Genomic DNA, 19,811 nt, shown 5'->3' with positions numbered 1-19,811 from the left:
GGCGACTGTCCCTGTTCCTGCCATGCAGGGTACATTAGCGTCATAGGGACGGCAGGTAGCCTAGTGGTTAGAGTGTTGGACTAGTAACCGAAAGGTTTCGAGATCAAATCCCTGAGCCGACAAGGTAAAAATCTGTTGTTATGCCCCTGAACAGGCAGTTAACCCCCTGTTCCCAGGCCGTCATTGGAAATAAGAATTTGTTCTTCACTGACTTGCCTAGTTAAATAAAGGTAAAATACATTTAAAAAAATAAATAATTGTCTGTCTCTCGGTCCTGGTCTTGTCTACATCTACACAGAAGCACAGAGACACTCACAGGAAGCTGTGTCTAACAGGAAAACTCTTTGCTTGACTGTGAGAAGGAGGTCAGCTATTGTGGCTGTGTGGCGCACCATGAGCACCTAATAAAACTGGCCCTTTCCCATTGCCGTCCTTGCCTTGTTGCCAGATCTGTTGGAGCTTTGGCCAACTCTGTCATGTTTGAGCGGCCTGAAAATGAATGTCTGCAGAGTTGATCAGAGCAAACACAGTTCTGGCAACTAGGCTCTGAGACTACTCTTCTTCCAAAAGGAAGATTCGAATCCATTCACTTTGTCATCTCTATGCTGCAGCGGAGTAGACATGTTGAGTTATGGCGAGGTTTGTTCATGGTTTTCTGTGCTCACCTGTTTGCCTCATTAGGGCCCAGTGTCTGGTGGAGCATGAAGGAGCAGCAACAGCAGCATCAAAGGAGAGAGGCCTGGCAGTAATGAGAGGCTTTGTCATCCTGGGCAACTCAATTAGCCCAGACAGCCCAGAGTCCCTCAGGATGACTGATGACACCCCACTGGGATCACAAATCCCTGCAGGGAGAAAGAGAGGGTGTGGGTTTAGGGAGGCAGGGGTGGGGAACGACAAGTACCCAATAGTGGGCTCTTCACTCTGGACTTCTGAAGGAAATAACCTCAATACTCAACACAGAAAACCACGTCCAGATCACACATACATTAACTAGGAATTCACAAATACGACTCCTGGGCAGTTGTGTGGTCAGGAAAAATGCAAGGCCCTACCCACAACACAGTGGGAACTTTACAGACATAGCACTGGTTCTCATACTTGAGTATCTATAATTCACATTTACCTATGATCTCTTAGATAGTAAATCCGAGCCTAGAGCTTTCAACGGTAGTCTGTGTATTCCTAGGTGATCCTGTAGTTGAACTGTGTACTTTCATTACTGTTATCTTGGCCAGTGATCGTTCTGACGGGTCAGGCTCTGTGACCCCATTGGGCCTGCTGTATACAGCCAGTCACTCACCCGCCAGCTCACTGAGCTGTGATTGGCACATACTGTAATAGAGCCTCACTTTTAACATTGATCAGAAAACATTGATATTTTTCAACAGCAGAGCAAGTCCATTGGTTTTTCACATGAGTTGGAGTCAGTGTGAATGAGCTAGCGGTAGCTGACTGTGAAAGATAAGGAGAGGACTGATGGAGAGAGTGAGAGGACTGATGGAGAGGGTGAGAGGACTGATGGCGAGAGTGAGAGGACTGATGGAGAGGGTGAGAGGATTGATGGAGGGGGTGAGAGGACTGATGGAGAGGGTGAAAGGACTGATGGAGAGAGTGAGAGGACTGATGGAGAGAGTGAGAGGACTGATGGAGAGAGTGAGAGGACTGATGGAGAGGGTGAGAGGACTGATGGAGAGGGTGAGATGACTGATGGAGGGGGTGAGAGGACTGATGGAGAGAGTGAGAGGACTGATGGAGAGAGTGAGAGGACTGATGGAGAGGGTGAGAGGACTGATGGAGGGGGTGAGAGGACTGATGGAGAGGGTGAGAGGACTGATGGAGAGAGTGAGAGGACTGATGGAGAGGGTGAGAGGACTGATGGAGGGGGTGAGAGGACTGATGGAGAGGGTGAGAGGACTGATGGAGAGAGTGAGAGGACTGATGGAGAGAGTGAGGGGACTGATGGAGAGGGTGAGAGGACTGATGGAGAGGGTGAGAGGACTGATGGAGAGGGTGAGAGGACTGATGGAGAGAGTGAGAGGACTGATGGAGAGGGTGAGAGGACTGATGGAGGGGGTGAGAGGACTGATGGAGAGAGTGAGAGGACTGATGGAGAGGGTGAGAGGACTGATGGAGGACTGATGAAGGACTGATGGAGAGGGTGGGAGAACTGATGGAGAGGGTTGGAGGACTGATGGAGAGTGTGGGAGGACAGATGGAGAGGGCTAGGTAGTGTGCTGCTCCTGCTATGAGGGAGACAGATGGGGATGGAGTAGCCTATATGACCCTTCACAGAACACCAAGCCAAGCTTCTGTTGTTTATTCAACCGTTCAACCTCCTGTATTAACCCCTCCTGTATTCAGAAATACTTCCAAAGAACATCTCCTTTTGGAGGGAAGTGTTTCATTTGGAATTAGTTCATTATTTATTCAATTGTGGTTTTTCCACCTATAGTATAAGTTTTGCTGTGATGTACAGTAGCTGGCTGTTGATGGCAGAGTCTGTGTGATTTTATGGGCAGCACTGTAGCACCTCAAGCCATCTTTAAAACTCCATGGAGTTGTCCAACCAAACATTCTACTGTTGTGTCCCAAGGAGCCAGCTGCTGGAGGTGTCATTGTTCTGAGGCTGGGTTGCGGTAACCTGCTGGCCTGGATCCCCTCACCTCACCCTATCCCAGGGATACCCCACCATGAGCCCACATGACCTCTGTGTCACAGACCACAGCTTGAATGGCAGGTACAAAGTAACCATTCTCTGCCCTGAACTCCCGGAGAGAGGAGCAGATGCTCCCCTGTCACTCACCCTTCCCGGGACAATGATGGGGCGGAACAGGCGATGGCCTTGTCTGTCTTTGTGTGCTCAGGGAGTAATTGACAACGTGTGGCAATAAGGAGGGTGGAAAATGGAGGATGTGATCCATCGAACATGACTCCACCAGCACAGACAGTCAGTCAGTGAAACGAGCCAATGAAAGTTAATATCATGGCATGCTGAATACAGGGCTCAAGTGGTACTTTTGTAGGTTTCAAAGGTGCAATATGCAGAAATCAAGCAATGTAGAGAATCACTTACCACCTAAACCGCTGTGAAATATATTTTCCATAACCAAAAATATTGTATTTTCAGCTGTTTGAAGCTTGTGTACAACACTGACACAAAAACAAAACTTATGAACGTAAAGCATAGAAATAGTGCTCATAGCACATATATCAATGCTAAGACTTGGTTCCGATGAGAATTACATCTATAACTCACATTTCTATGTGAATTTGGTCAGGTCACCCAGAAAGTTCTGGATGGAACCAGGCTTTTAGGTGACTGGAGGGACGATGCCGTTCTCTGACAAGAAATGAAGTTGTGTTCAAACCAGTTTGTGTAGGCAGAACTTAACCTCATGGGTCTATAATATAAAGGCCGATAGTGGTCAGTTGGGATATAGGAGAATACTTACACCCAGCCCCTCTCTGCTTTGGGTCAGAGGACAGTCAGTGATCACTTGGGGAAAGCGTTTACAGTGCCCTCACATAAACTCTCTTATGCCTTGATCTTCAACTCTCAGTAACCCCAGGTCGGTCTCAGATTTGTTATCTTAACTTTTTTGTCTCAAATGTCTCATTCCAGCCATATTATATGGTAGAACTCCATTCCAAACCTATTGAAAAGTATTTGTCCTAGTAAAAGTCATTGTAGAGGGAGGAAGCTATCCTAGGGCAGTATTCCACACTCCTCTGTCTGTCTGCAATGCCACATTTCTGTTATGATGACCCTGTTACACATGAGGTGTGTAGAGCACCAGTGAATGAACCACAAAGTCCCACCGAAAGTGACCCACTGCCACAGGGAAGAGAAAGGCTGTGATTACTATAACATTGATTTAGACACGCACGCACCAACACACACACAGACACACACACACACAGGGGGTAGAGAGAGTGGGGTGCATAATGTTTTTTCTGCGGGTACACGAGAATATCAACTCTCATTTTATTTATTTATTTTTATTTAACCTTTATACCTTTAACTAGGCAAGTCAGTTAAAAACAAATTCTAATTTACAATGACAGCCTATCTAAAGGCAAAAGGCCTCCTGCGGAGACAGGGAACGGGTCTGGGGTTAAAAATAGAAATATAGGACCAAACACTCAACACTACATAAAGAAGAGACCTAAGACGACGACGACGACAGCATGGCAGCTACACATGACAACACAGCATGGTAGAAACACTACATGACATCAACATGGTAGCAACACAACATGGCAGCAACACAACATGGTAGCAGCACAAAACATGGTACAAACATTATTGGGAATAGACAACAGCTCAAAGGCAAGAAGGTAGAGACAACAATACATCACGCTCATTACTCAGTTGATGACCTTAATATTGCCTCTGATCTAGGACCTATCATATGCACCAAGGGATCTGAGGGTCATAGGTCAAACCATCCCCCTTCTCGCTCTCCGTTCTCCTCCAAAATCACTGTCACCTCATTATAAACAGGGCTCTGTCTCACTCCCTTTCCCCTTCTTACGCCCCCATCTCTCCTTCTGTTTCTCTCCCCCTATCCCTCTTTCTCTCTTATCTTTGTAAATGGAAAAGGTGTACAAGACCCTTCCCTCATCTTTCCATTTAATGGACACAGGTCCTTTTCACTGTGCCATACCATTGCGTTCTGTAATGACAGCATTTGCTGAGCACTTCAGTGCAAAATGAAGTCGGAATTGGAGGAAAATTATAGGGCCAGGCGTTTTAAAACCAGACATCTATTTTCCCCTATCCATTTGGAGAGAGCAGGAGAAAGCAGAGGCTACATTTGTGGGATGTATTATTTTCAATCAAACATAATTCTCTCTAAGGGTCTGTGGAGGAAATAATACTTAGGGAATTACAGTTGTACTAATAACAATGGGCTCATGGATGCGTACCGGATCTGAAAGGGGAAACCTGCACTTCATGACAATTCTCCCATCCCCAACCTGAAGTGAATTACTCACAGAGATACAGAGGCTTGGAAATTAAATGGTTTCAATCAGTATCTTGTATTGACTCAAACACTGTTTCTGCTTGATTCATCCCATCCCATTTTTACATACACAATTTGACAAACTTCTGTAGTCCAGCCTACACTGTTAGCGAAAAGGTATTCAAGGCATTCAGTTATGACATCTGTCGCAATTTAATTTAGTCGATCTCCTTTAAAAGCAGTAACCTTTCTGTTATCTGGGGATCAGCGGGAGAGGGAGGAAGTGGAGTTGTGATAAATTGTACTTTGATACTCTGGGAGTTGCTTATTAAATTCACTTATCGGCCTAACGAGGTTAGCATTGTTTTGAACAGATGTCAGGGCAGGGCCGAGAGAGACTGTCAGGGACAGGGACAGGGGGGGACAGGATTAGATGGACCAGTCTGTTACTGTATGTCCCTGGGCTCCACTCTTCCACCATATTATCACAACACCATAGTGCCCGCAAAGCTCATCACTAAGCTAAGGACCCTGGAACTAAACACCTCCCTCTGCAACTGGATCCTGGTCTTCCTGATGGGCCGCCCCCAGCTGGTAAGGGTAGGCAACGACACATCTGCCATGCTGATCCTCAACACGGGGCCCCTCAGGGGTATGTGCTTAGTCCCCTCCTGTACTCCCTGTCACCCACGACTGCGTGGCCAAGCACTAGTCCAACACCATCATTTAAGTTTGCTTACGACAGAATGGTGGTAGACCTGATCAAATCAAATCAAATCAAATCAAATTTTATTTGTCACATACACATGGTTAGCAGATGTTAATGCGAGTGTAGCGAAATGCTTGTGCTTCTAGTTCCGACAATGCAGTAATAACAAGTAATCTAACTAACAATTCCAAAACTACTGTCTTGTACACAGTGTAAGGGGATAAAGAATATGTACATAAGGATATATGAATGAGTGATGGTACAGAGCAGCATAGGCAAGATACAGTAGATGGTATCGGGTACAGTATGTACAAATGAGATGAGTATGTAAACAAAGTGGCATAGTATAGTATAAAGTGGCTAGTGATACATGTATTACATAAGGATACCGTCGATGATATAGAGTACAGTATATACGTATGCATATGAGATGAATAATGTAGGGTAAGTAACATTTATATAAGGTAGCATTGTTTAAAGTGGCTAGTGATATATTTACATCATTTCCCATCAATTCCCATTATTAAAGTGGCTGGAGTTGAGTCAGTGTCAGTGTGTTGGCAGCAGCCACTCAGTGTTAGTGGTGGCTGTTTAACAGTCTGATGGCCTTGAGATAGAAGCTGTTTTTCAGTCTCTCGGTCCCAGCTTTGATGCACCTGTACTGACCTCGCCTTCTGGATGATAGCGGGGTGAACAGGCAGTGGCTCGGGTGGTTGATGTCCTTGATGATCTTTATGGCCTTCCTGTGACATCGGGTGGTGTAGGTGTCCTGGAGGGCAGGTAGTTTGCCCCCGGTGATGCGTTGTGCAGACCTCACTACCCTCTGGAGAGCCTTACGGTTGAGGGCGGTGCAGTTGCCATACCAGGCGGTGATACAGCCCGCCAGGATGCTCTCGATTGTGCATCTGTAGAAGTTTGTGAGTGCTTTTGGTGACAAGCCGAATTTCTTCAGCCTCCTGAGGTTGAAGAGGCGCTGCTGCGCCTTCTTCACGATGCTGTCTGTGTGAGTGGACCAATTCAGTTTGTCTGTGATGTGTATGCCGAGGAACTTAAAACTTGCTACCCTCTCCACTACTGTTCCATCGATGTGGTGAGACCACCGACAACGATGAGACCGCCTATAGGAAGGAGGTCAGAGACCTGGCAGTGTGGTGCCAGGAAACAACCTCTCCCTAAACATGAGTAAGACAAAGGAGATGATCATGGACTACAGAATAAGGAGGGCAGACTACGCCGCCATTCACATCGATGGGGCTGCAGTGAAGCGGGTCGAGAGTTTCAAGTTCCTTGGTGTCCACATCACCAACAAACTATCATGGTCCAAACACACCAAGAAAGTTGTGAAGAGGGCACGACAACACCTTTTCCCCCTCAGGAGACTGAAAAGATTTGGCATGGGTCCCCAGATACTCAAAAGGTTCTACAGTTGCACCATCGAGATCATCCTGACCAGTTGCATCACCGCCTGGTATGGCAACTGCTCGGCATCCGAACGAAAGACACTACAGAGGGCATTGCGTACAGCCGGGTACATCACTGGTGCCAAGCTTCCTGCCATCCAGGACCTATATACTAGGCGGTGTCAGAGGAAGACTCCAGTCACCCAACTCATAGACTGTTCTCTCTGCTACCTCATGGCAAGCGGTATCAGTGCACCAAGTCTAGGTCCAAAAGGCTCCTTAACAGCTTCTACCCCCAAGCCATAAAACTGCTGAACAATTAATCAAATGGCCACTTGGACATTTCACTGTAAGGTCTACGTTGTATTCGGTGCATGTGACAAATAAAATTTGATTTGATATTATGATTATCACTGGGAAAGGATCATGTTCATGTGAAGTATCATTCTTATTATAACAAGTAAATATTATGCGTTACTCTCCGGCTTGGAGAATAGTGGACGACTGAAAAGTTTCACAAAATAACCATATGAAGTTTAGCCAGTGACAGGAAGTGTTATGGTAGAAGGTTTGTGTGCTGTTACTGTGCAGTAGTTTAATCCAATACACTATGGGAGTAATCAGTGGTGTTACCAAAACAGATTGCCATAGGAAATCTTCAGGGCCCGTTTTTTCAAAAATTATCTATCTGGATTTCAGCTATCGAATAAGATTAAATGCATAGAAATATAAAGAATAGAACATACCAATCATTGATTTGGGTGGGGACTCCCATTCTATGCATTCTATTTCTATGCATTTAATCCTATCCGATAGCCAGATAGATCATTTTAGAAAACTGGGCCCAGAAAGCTCCGGGTCACTGGATATACATTATATACAATGGGGAGAACAAGTATTTGATACACTGCCGATTTTGCAGGTTTTCTTACTTACAAAGCATGTAGAGGTCTGTAATTTTTATCATAGGTACACTTCAACTGTGAGAGACGGAATCTAAAACAAAAATCCAGAAAATCACATTGTATGATTTTTAAGTAGTTAATTTGCATTTTATTGAATGACATAAGTATTTGATCACCTACCAGTAAGAATTCCGTCTCTCACAGACCTGTTAGTTTTTCTTTAAGAAGCCCTCCTGTTCTCCACTCATTACCTGTATTAACTGCACCTGTTTGAACTTGATACCTGTATAAAAGACACCTGTCCACACACTCAATCAAACAGACTCCAACCTCTCCACAATGGCCAACACCAGAGAGCTGTGTAAGGACATCAGGGAAAACATTGTAGACCTGCACAAGGCTGGGATGGGCTACAGGACAATAGGCAAGCAGCTTGGTGAGAAGGCAACAACTGTTGGAGCAATTATTAGAAAATGGAAGAAGTTCAAGATGACGGTCAATCACCCTCGGTCTGGGGCTCCATGCAAGATCTCACCTCGTGGGGCATTAATGATCATGAGGAAGGTGAGGGATCAGCCCAGAACTACACGGCAGGACCTGTAGTGGAAGAGAGCTGGGACCACAGTCTCAAAGAAAACCATTAGTAACACACTACGCCGTCATGGATTAAAATTCTGCAGTGTACGCAAGGTCCCCCTGCTCAAGCCAGCGCATGTCCAGGCCTGTCTGAAGTTTGCCAATGACCATCTGGATGATCCAGAGGAAGAATGGGAGGAGGTCATGTGGTCTGATGAGACAAAAATAGAGCTTTTTGGTCTAAACTCCACTCGCCGTGTTTGGAGGAAGAAGGATGAGTACAACCCCAAAAACACCATCCCAACCGTGAAGCATGGAGGTGGAAACATCATTTTTGGGGATGCTTTTCTGCAAAGGGGACAGGACGACTGCACCGTATTGAGGGGAGGATGGATGGGGCCATGTATCGCGAGATCTTGGCCAACAACCTCCTTCCCTCAGTAAGAGCATTGAAGATGGGTCGTGGCTGTGTCTTCCAGCATGACAACGACCCGAAACACACAGCCAGGGCAACCAAGGAGTGGCTCCGTAAGAAGCATCTCAAGGTCCTGGAGTGGCCTAGCCGGTCTCCAGACCTGAACCCAATAGAACATCTTTGGAGGGAGCTGAAAGTCCATATTGCCCAGCGACAGCCCCGAAACCTGAAGGATCTGGAGAAGGTCTGTATGGAGGAGTGGGCCAAAATCCCTGCTGCAGTGTGTGAAAACTTGGTCAAGAACTACAAGAAATGTATGATCTCTGTAATTGCAAACAAAGGTTTCTGTACCAAATATTAAGTTATGCTTTTCTGATGTATCAAATACTTATGTCATGTAATAAAATACGATGTGTGATTTGTGATTTTATGGATTTTTGTTTTAGATTCCGTCTCTCACAGTTGAAGTGTACCTATGATAAAAATTACAGATCTTTCCATGCTTTGTAAGTAGGAAAACCTGCAAAATCGTCAGTGTATCAAATACTTGTTCTCCCCACTGTATACAAAGTATGTGGACACCCTTTCAAATGAGTGGATTCGCCTATTTCAGCTAAACCCGTTATTGACAGGTGTATAAAATTGAGCACACAACCATGCAATCTTCATAGACAAACATTGGCAGTAGAATGGCCTTACTGAAGAGCTCAGTGACTTTCAACGTGGCAACGTCATAGGATGCCACCTTTTCCAACATGTCAGTTCATCAACTTTCTGCCCTGCTAGAGCTGCCCTGGTCAATTGTAAGTGTTGTTATTGTGAAGTGGAAATTTCTTGGAGCAACAATGGCTCAGCCGTGAAGTGGTAGGCCACACAAGCTCACAAAATGGGGCCGCCGAGTGCTGAAGCGTGTAACGCATAAAAATCACCTGTCCTCGGTTGCAACACTCACTACTGAGTTCAAAACTGCCTCTGGAAGCAACATCAGCACAATAACTGTTCGTCGGGAGCTTTATGAAATGGATTTCCATGGCTGAGTAGCCGCACACAAGCCTAAGATCACCATGCGCATTGCCAAGCGTTGGCTGGAGTGGTTTAAAGCTAGCCGACATTGGACTCTGGAGCAGTGGAAACTCGTTCTCTAAAGTGATGAATCATCGTCTGACAGGCAGACGGAAAAATCTGTGTTTGGTGGATGCCAGGAGAACGCATAGTGCCAACTGTAAAGTTTGGTGGAGGAGGAATAATGGTCTGGGACTGTTTTTCATGCTTTGGACTAGGCCCCTTAGTTCCAGTGAAGGGAAATCAGATTATGTGCTTCCAACTTTGTGGCAACAGTTTGGGGAAGGTTATTTCCTGTTTCTGAATGCCAATGCCCCTGTGCACAAAGCGAGGTCCATACTGAAATGGTTTGTTGAGATTGGTACGGAAGAACATAACTGGCCTGCACAGTGCCCTGACCACAACCCCATCGAACACGTTTTGGATGAATTGGAAATCCGACTGCGAGCCAGGCCTAATCGCCCAACATCAGTGCCCGACCTCACTAATGCGCTTGTGACGGAATTGAATCAAGTCCCTGTGGCAATGTTCCAACATCTAGTGGAAAGCCTTCCCAGAAGAGTGGAAGCTGTTGTAGCTGCAAAGGGGGGAACCTTCTACATATTACTGTCCATGAGTGTCCACATACTTTTGGTCATGTAGTGTACTTTACTCAATACAACTGTAATGATTTCCTATCACAGGGAAAACTACAGAGAATAAAACAATGACTTTTCTCTACATGTACTGTATGATTGCCCTGAAGATGACAAGATTTAGGATGAACTTCTCTGCCTTCAAATGTTCCATCTGGTATCAGATGTTGTTCCTGAATCATTCTGCAAGACAATCTAACAACTAGAATTGTCTTAACAGACCAAGCAGAAACTGTGTGTAAGTGTATGTTTAGTTACTTATCGGTGAGCGGTGGAGGGTTCAGCCTGCATAAATTTACTTTAGCTATCATTTATAGTGTAGTCCAATGTGTCTGGATGTCAGGCATGACTGATCTTAAGAGATGGGACATCTACCTCACTTTAAAACTGCTCAGTGACTCGGCAAAAATAACAGGGAGGCTGGGAATTCCCCCTCTAGTTCTCGCTTGGCCACACAGAGGTCACTGTCTGTCTGCTGGCTGAGTGACTAACGGGGAGAGGGGTTGTTAATGTAAAGATTTACTAAGTGTCTCAGTCTTTGAGTTAGCCCAGTTAAGATGTTTGAATATCATTAAATCTTGTGAAGTAAAACAGACGGTCAGCTTTGCACATAGAGAAATATTGTTTCTTTACTCCTTCGGCAGTGATCCTCATTCATCATGGTTGACTTGTTGGTCGTGGGCCTACAGTAGGTCTCTGTCCTAGTATAGAAGTCTGTGATATCATTCTCATGTCAGTTACTCACCTGTCAATGAGGTCACCCCTCACTCAGTCCTTTCAGTTGGGAGGGCACTGTAATGTAATGAGATGGACTCCTGAACATGGACCTGTCCAATATCTCTCCACCCACAGCCCCAGAGACAGACCACCTGCAACACAGACCTACTGATTCAATCCCACAATGGTCCTGTCTCACTCCATGCCCAACAAATTGAGCTCTGTCCAGTCCACAACCTTGGCTGTAAACACACCGACTCAGCCAGGAGTGTTGATGGGTCTGTGAATGAGCTGGTGACAGGAGCCAGTGTCCAGGTCAGAACTGAGAGAGAGAGAGAGAGAGAGAGAGAGAGAGTCAGAGAGTCCCTGGGCATGGAGGATGGAGGGTGCCCCACTGCCCACCTAGCTGTAGCTCCGTAGCTCTGCTCTCAGAACAGGAGAGATGCGACAGGGATGAAATATGAACTCCTTTAATATTCTGCCTAATAACTGTGTTGACAAGCGGCATGAGTTACCTTCAGGAGGAATGTCGTGGCATTTGGATAATTAGCTGTAAATAGTGTTTTATGATACCTTGCTGGAGGCAATCGGCAGCCTTTTTATTTGTAGCAAAGGTTAGGTGGTGATTTTAGTGGCCCTATTATGGCCGTTAATTTTGCTGGGACCAGAGGTCCTGCATTGGAGGGTTGGAGTCCTGCCATGGCTGGAGACATATTGGATCTCTCAGCCCCCTGGCCAGGGAGAATCCATTACCTCAGACTCAGTCACTCTCTGTCATCACAGAACCAATTTATTTACATTCAAATCCCTGTGTGAACACCCAGCTCTCGCTCGCTCTCTCTCACCCTCGCTGTCGCTCACTATCTCTGTCACTCGCTATCTCTCTCTCTCTCTCTGACAGACAGCAGCTTATATCCAAATCACTCCATTAGAAGCAGCATGGAGCCCTGAAATCTCCAGTGTGTGAACACTGTTTATTTTTTAAAAGCTAACAAACTCTGTGTTGGATCTGTTGTTTTGCTGTTTGGCAGTGAGTGATATTTTCTTATCAGATATGGCATGTGGTTGTGTGCTTTTGTAGTGACTTTGTTTAGTTTTCCCATATCCCACAAGATGGCAAATATAGACAGGTCGAGGTAGAGGTAGCCCCAGCTGAATGCAGTACATGATGAAAGACATACAGTGATGTGGGGAGATGGAGAGATTTAAATGCAATCTGATGTTTTGTTTTCTAACTCCTCTAAGAGTAGGAAGGAATCTAAATAACATCTATTCTGCTTTGTCACATTACAGCGTAGTTTATTTACTCTCTGAAAGGAACCTATTTATACATTCAGAATATCTTTGTTAAGGCATATCTAGTGATTGAGACAGTGATCCTCTGCATGGTTTTCTCCCAAGCCAAGTAAATGACCATACTGTACAGCAGGGGCAGACATTATTAGTTGCTCTCCCCTCCAAATTAAAAGGTTGTGGGGACTGTGATTCCCCTGGTACCTGTCTCTGTTGGTGGAGAATCTGTGGATCACAGTCAACAGCAACGTGGAGCTGACAGCTGTCTGTTAAATTATGCACAGACTATTGTTCTAGGGGTGGACACACATACACACACTCTCACACACACAGGCCCCAACGGCAAGGCTTAAGGGAGGGGAACTCATTAAAGTACACCCTCTGCTTACTCTTCCTCACTCTCCTCTTTCACCCACCATCTCTCTTCCTCCCTCTCTATCTCTCTCTCTTTCTCTATCTCTCTCTCTCTTTCTCTCCCTCTCTTTCTCTCCCCTCTCTCCTTCACTCTATCCCCCCTCTCTCCCCTCTCCCTCCCTCTCTCTCTCTCTCTCCCTCTCCCTCTCCCCGCTCCCTCTCTCTCTCCACCTCTCCCTCCCTCTCTCTCTCCCCGCTCCCTCTCTCTCTCCCCCTCTCCCTCCCTCTCTCTCTCCCCGCTCTCTCTCTCTCTCTCGCTCTTCCTCCTCCTTGTTCTTGTTCTTATTTTTCTTCTTCTCTGTCCCTCTTTCTCACACCTGTTCACCTGCTGTCTCCATTATTCATAAAGCCAGTGCTGAACGGAGTGGGTCCTCAATCCCTCATATTGTCTACAGATTAAGGAGATGATAGGTGTAGCCCAGGTCCAAAGTCAACTCAGGGGAGACGCCACTGAATCTCTACCCGGCCACACCACTGTGGGAGCCTGTGAGATTATGACCACTCCTCTCTCCTTTCTACTTCCACAGCCTAGTCTCAGCTTGGCCTAGCATGTCTGCAGGGAGGGGAGGTGACACGGAATATATCAGCCATGGAAGGAACCAGAGACTTCTGTTTATTTATATAGATGTCTCTACTCCACCCCTCCCACCACCTCTGCTGGTGTCTGGACAGAGCATTATGAACTGTGAGAAGGACTGGACTCTTATCTCTGTCAGTCATCGTTTCCTGTTTTCCTTCTTCACATGTTTCCACGTCGTCACAACCCCAGATCGTTCTCAACATTCTGCTAAACCCCCTCTTTCCTTCTTCACATGTTTCCACGTCGTCACAACCCCAGATCATTCTCAACATTCTGCTAACCCCCCTGTTTCTCTCTGATCTTCTCAGGTCATAAAAACCATATCCAAGTTGGAAGACATTCACACAACTTATTTTGCCCAGGCGAATCGTCCGATAGATAGGAAGACTGATAGCTTGACATTTTCCAGCTTGGCGTTCTGAAATGCCGAGGTCATCTTCACTTAACTCAGTGGCACGGTGAAGAGACCCTGGTAGATCTACAGAGATGCTGCTCTGCCCTGCAGTCAGACAGGCAGTAAAAGCACGGTTTAAACTGCACCACAGATCAGCACTGAGACTGACCCTGTTAACACTGGTGCACTCACAGTAAATCCTCAATTAGTCTGAGCTGAGCGGGGGTTGAGCAGGTGTCAACTGCGCACTTGTAAATACATGCCACCTGTATCCAAGTGGATCATAGTAGAATGGAGACATTGTCAAACTTTGGTCAATAGTTTATAGGCTGAGGAAGGACACACAATCATGGAAATAATACTGCACACACGTATGTGATTTCTGGTCTCTTCAATCCAAATGTATCCTGAGAACTTGTCTAACAAAGAAATAGTAAGAGAGAGACAGATAATGAGAAAGTGTGTGGAAGACAGAGAGTGACTCTGAGCCAGACCCAGTCAGTGAGTGTCGCACCGCACCTCTGTTGCTGTAGTTAAAAACACAACTGTTAAACTGGCCCCAGCGGGACCCTTACAGAGCAGAGTGCTACAGAGCGGCACTACAGAGACACCATGAATATAAATTACCCAGTCAAGCAGGGAGCTACACAGCACAGGAGACCCACACTTTCAAAGGACCCCATAGCCAATGAGGGAGGGACATGATAACCCCCGTCCCTTCCTCTAGCCAAACCCCCCGATGTTTACAGTGACACACATGACATTATTACCTCTTGGTCCTACTTGTTACTGGGTCCTGTGTAGAGGCAGGAGACTGTGTCTCTGTCTGTCACTAATGACTGGGACTTGCTGTTGGACTCCTTGTCTCCAGAGCCCATAGATCAAGCTGCTGTTTGAAGTCTGTTTAAACCCCAACATTTTTGCAGTGGTGGGGGAGGGCGGGCGATGGTATACTGTTGTCACAGCAACTAGAAATGAATTGGTCATTTGATTAATGCAGTGACAGTATCACGTTTCAGGTAAGACTCAAGTGCAGACTGTGTTGAAGTAACAATGTTTATTACAACAGGAGCAGGCAAACGACAGGTCACAGCAGGCAGGGGCAAAGGCAGGCAGACTCAGGGTCAGGGGCAGGCAGAGTGGTCAGGCAGGAGTCAGGACAGGCAAAGGTCAAAACCAGAAGAGCGAGAAAAAGAGCGACTAGGGAAAGCAGGAGCTGAGACAGGAGACAAAGGGCTGTGAGACATGAATTTACATCAAGACACATAACAAGTAGGAAGTATAGGGTACGGGGCAACAGAGGACAAACAGCAGAGGGGCTAATGATTTTGGAGCAGGGGGAAAGGTCTCGGCCTCCGAGGGTGTAGCCGCGGGGCTATAGTGGCGTGCCAACGCATCCGGCTTAACATCCTTGGGTACTGGTCGGTGTCGCGGAAGCAAAGTATCCCGGGCCTTAATGAACCCCTCCCAGAGGTCCTGGTACTCTGAGGGAATGGCAGAGAGGTTCGGGGCAATAATTTCCAAGCCCCCAGGAAGACGTTCCAGGGCAGGCAGAGCTGATTTTAGGCATTGAGCGTGGCAGAACGGGCTCCAGCCCACGATGGCACCAGTAGTCCAATCAATCGAGGGATTGTGTCGCTGGAGCCAAAAGAATCCCAACACCACAGGAACCTGCATAGACTCAATTAGCAGAAATTGCATTCTCACTGTGGTTCCCCGACACTCGTAGGTTGATGGAGGTGGTATGGTGGGTGACCCGGCCTATAGAGAGCCCGTCCAGCGCTCTAACATCCATGGGAATGGAGAGGGGTTGAGTGGGGATGCCCAGCTCGGACGCCATGGTAACGTCCATAAGACTCATATCGGCCCCCGAGTCGATGAGTATCTGGAAAGACTTGGACTAGTTGCCCCACAGCAGGGTGGCATGGAGAGGGGGGTGAGTAGGGGGAGATGCAAAATTATCCTTAAGACCACCCAGAGTACTCATTCCTACCAATGAGCTAGGTCTCTTGACGGAACAGGTAGACACACAATGACCGGCAGCACTGCAATACAGACAACTCTGAGTGTTGTCTGCGTACGTGTTCGGCTGGAGACAGCCTAGCCCTGCCGAGTTGCATTAGCTCAGGAAGAGGAAAATCAGCAGTCTTCTGAGGCTCTTGGAGGAACACGGTAAGCTAGGTTCCTCACGGGGACAAAAACGCTGGGGACTTCCAGAGTTCATCAGATGCAAGGTGGGATCCTTGAGTGAGCGATTGGGACCGTAATCAGACCTCTTCTCCCTCCTACGTTCCTGTAGCCGACCATCGATCCGGATGGTTAAAGTGATGAGTGAGTCGAGTTCCGTTTGTAGTTCCCGGGCTGCAAGCTCGTCCTTCCTCCGATAAGCCGTACAAGAACGTGCCGAACAGCGCTTCCGGGTTCCAGGCACCCTCCGCTGCTAGCGTGCGGAAATCCACCGCATTGTCTGCCACACTGAGGGAGTCCTGCCGAAGCTGGAGTAACTTCCGGGCAGCCTCTCTACCGGCCACCAGAGCTCAAACTTTTCTCACCTCCGCCACGAATACCTCCAGACTGAGGCAGATGGCGGATTGTTGCTCCCACACCGCCGTGGCACAGGCGAGTGCCCTCCCGGACATCAGCGTAATAATGTATGTTTTCTTTGAGGTGTCCTAAGGGAACGAAGAAGGCTGCAGCTCGAAAATGAGGGAGCACTGAGAAATGCTGACAGACGGATAGGGATTGATGGAAACATCTGGCCTGCGGAAACACCCTGCACAGTGCTCATGTACCACTATCAACACCAGCCACCACGCCAGCCATGTGACGTAGACCGGTATGAATACAACCCAGCATGCTCTGTGAAAGAGAGGACATGGGATATGGGCTGGGGCCCTGTTTACCAGTGTCTGAAATAATGTCCTTTTGTAATAACCCCCACATTTGACAGACGCAGGAATGACGACCCTGTAGGAGCTAGTAGCGGTGTGTGGTTAAACTCACTGGGGAAGCCAAGCCAGGAAAAGCCATAATTACAACCTATGTGTTGTGATAATTGTGTTGTTTGATCTATAACCTGTTAGTTCATATGCCTTGACACCGTGTTATATAGACCTAAGGCTGAGACAATAAGAAGCCACAATGGCAGAATAAATACAACCACAGCTTTGTTTCATCACCAAACCGTAGAGCAACCTCTGTCCGGTGGAGTCCACAAAGCAAATTGCATGTTACGAAAACATGGTCAATCAAGTTAATGTTTCCAACATTTTTGGACTACTAAACAACCATTGATTTCGGACAGCGGAGAGTTACTGCAAATCACAAAGAAAATAGGAGTTGGCTCCACTATTACCGGACCATTTCAACATCATCAAATCATCTCTGCTTAGTGACACAGTGACAACTAAACGATTCCAAAAACAATTTAGTCCAATCAATGTAAGCTAACTGTTATGTGTCTGTCCATGGTACTGATTTCTGTGTGTGTGTGTGTGTGTGTGTGTGTGTGTGTGTTTCTCGACTTGTAGAGAAATATCAATGCCATCCTCTTCTCTTTAATGTTGCCGAAATGGAAACTGATAAATGTATTTAATTTTTTCTTCTTTTATTGGGTTAAGTGCCTTGCTCAAGTGCACATCGACAAATGTTTTACCCAGACAGCTTGGGGATTCAAACCAGCAACCTTTCAGTTACTGGCCCAACGCTCTTAAACGCTAAGCTACCTGCACTTATCACACAATCCGTCATTTCATTACATAATTGGCCTCAATAGGTCATTAACCTTTGCCAGTGTACTGACGTGAGCGGCGGGTTGCCCTTCTCCCAGGACTCCCCAACATAGGCCTTGCTGATCACTGACTGCCAAGTGACATCAGCCTTGACGGACCGATGTGTCACTAACTGCGTAAGTGGAGCAGAGGCTGAGGGTACGACAGTGGCACTCTGTTTCTGGGAGGGCACTGCCACCCCTTATCGTAATAAGCAGGGCCACCCAGCGCCCCACTATCAAACCCTAATTGGCATTACAGTTTGGATGGCTGCATGGCACCGGAGAGTGTACCAAGACCCATGCCAGGTCTGGCACACTGGAGCCGTAGCCATTGTCAGCTCAGGTGCTGGAAAGGGCAGCCTTTGACTTAGTTTTGCGACACCACCGAGGATGCAGAGAATGGCATGTCACTTACCATCAGTGGCTCCATTGGCTGAAGCTTCCCTCTATGTTTTAGGAAGCTTAAACATTTGATTTGTTTGTTTGTTTGTCCGTCTACCCACCCAATAGGAGAACGAATAGTTTGGCTTTTCCTGAGAAAGAATGTGACAAAGGTCATGGTGAAAAAAAGCCTAAATTGAACCCGGGTCATGAAACATGTCAAATTTCCTCTACTCCTTTGTTTTATGTCAACCTCTTTTGTGAAAAAGCTATAGAGCATTTCTGTGGACTTTGTGTCTAAATCGACATTGGAGATGGATGCCTTTATGTGGCTCCGTGCACATGGGACTGGGCTCATTGTCACAATGCTAAACCATTCAAATGGAATTCCTGGAATAATTAAGACTGACAAGATGTCCTTGCCCCCATAAAAGGAAATCATGTTTGTTTGCAGTGACTACAAAAAGCCTCCATGTCACTCATTTTGTCCCCAGCACAATAGGCGTAATTATTGTTCATTAATAAAACTTCCACTAGCATAGTCTGCGGTTAGCTCACCCCATCATATTGGGACAGTCCTTCATGATTATTCAATGAGCGGCTGCTTAATATGCATGAGGGGGTGTATTTGGGCTGAGGAGAGGCGCTGGCTCAGAGTGAGGGAGGGAGTGAGTTAGTGAGAGACAGACTGAGAGTAGAGCGTGCTTACTCCTACTCAGACACACTCAGGACACGCGTGCATGACTGGCTGCACAGCCTTCATGTAAATCCTTTCAGCTAAACCTATTTCCTGGGTGAGTTTGCGAGACGGAGCAGCCTGGTCTGCAGCTCCATGTGAGCCAGCAGCCCAGAGAGAGAGACAACTTGCCTGGCTGACTGGAGAGCAAGACTGTATGGTGAGATTCCTCCACCATGGGATGCAGCCTCTGTACCCTGCAGAAGCCTGAGGAGCAATACAAACTACTCTATGAAGTCTGCCAGGTAATGTAACCAAGCTACTTCTGCCCTCTTCTGAACGGCTGAACTTTCAGGGCTGTTGAATCACTGCTGATGTCAACTCAAAGTGTAGAGGTTCTACAGATGTTTTGTTGTCTACTGCAATGTTAATGTGTTGAATGTGGTGATTCATGGTCATACGTCTTGTAAGTACTGATTTATTCACTAGCTGGGATTCCTTTTCAGTTTGATGTGGTTGTAGAGGTTGTAGATGTGTTGGCTTTGTGTTGTAGTTTGGTGTTTTTTCTTTGCATTGGCCTCTCTGTTGGTTTGATGCCAGTCTGGCTAGGGCAGATTGAGTGACAGGGTTGGAGTATAGTAGATTGTAGTAGAGTGTTGTTGTGGCTGCCTGGCTGGCAAGCCGGATCCCCACTGGTGTTGCAGTCGTGTGAACTCTGGGCGCGAGGTCACGGAGCAGTGGTGAGGAGGTCTTGATAAAGGAGGACTGAGGGAGAGCTGACAGCTCTCTGAAGGTGTCTGTTAATGTGTGCTGATCATAACCCACCTCATTGTCAACTGACTCCCGACTCAGCCACTTCTGACTTTAACCCCTAGTTCACTTCCGTTTAAAATGTGTTTAACACTAAAGTGCTTA

At 46.8% G+C, this 19,811-nt stretch overlaps 1 protein-coding gene across 3 annotated transcripts in view; it reads left to right on the top strand.

The window, feature by feature from the left end:
- The window catches only part of LOC110494603 (E3 ubiquitin-protein ligase PDZRN3-B), a 136,403-nt gene that overhangs the window by 83,138 nt on the left and 33,454 nt on the right, over positions 1 to 19,811 (top strand). The window contains exon 1 of one of the 3 annotated variants that reach the window (XM_021569818.2): positions 18,472 to 19,201. The exons of the other annotated variants lie outside the window; for them this stretch is intronic. Coding sequence (XP_021425493.2) covers positions 19,133 to 19,201 — 69 coding nt within the window. The 5' untranslated portion in view covers positions 18,472 to 19,132. Of the gene's footprint in view, positions 1 to 18,471; positions 19,202 to 19,811 lie in introns of those variants that run through there. 3 annotated transcript variants of the gene reach the window in all.

This window comes from Oncorhynchus mykiss, chromosome 17 (genome assembly GCF_013265735.2).
Source record: "Oncorhynchus mykiss isolate Arlee chromosome 17, USDA_OmykA_1.1, whole genome shotgun sequence".
Lineage (NCBI taxonomy): Eukaryota > Metazoa > Chordata > Actinopteri > Salmoniformes > Salmonidae > Oncorhynchus > Oncorhynchus mykiss.
Note: the sequence above shows the minus strand (reverse complement) of the source record. Positions and strands in the feature narration are given on the sequence as shown.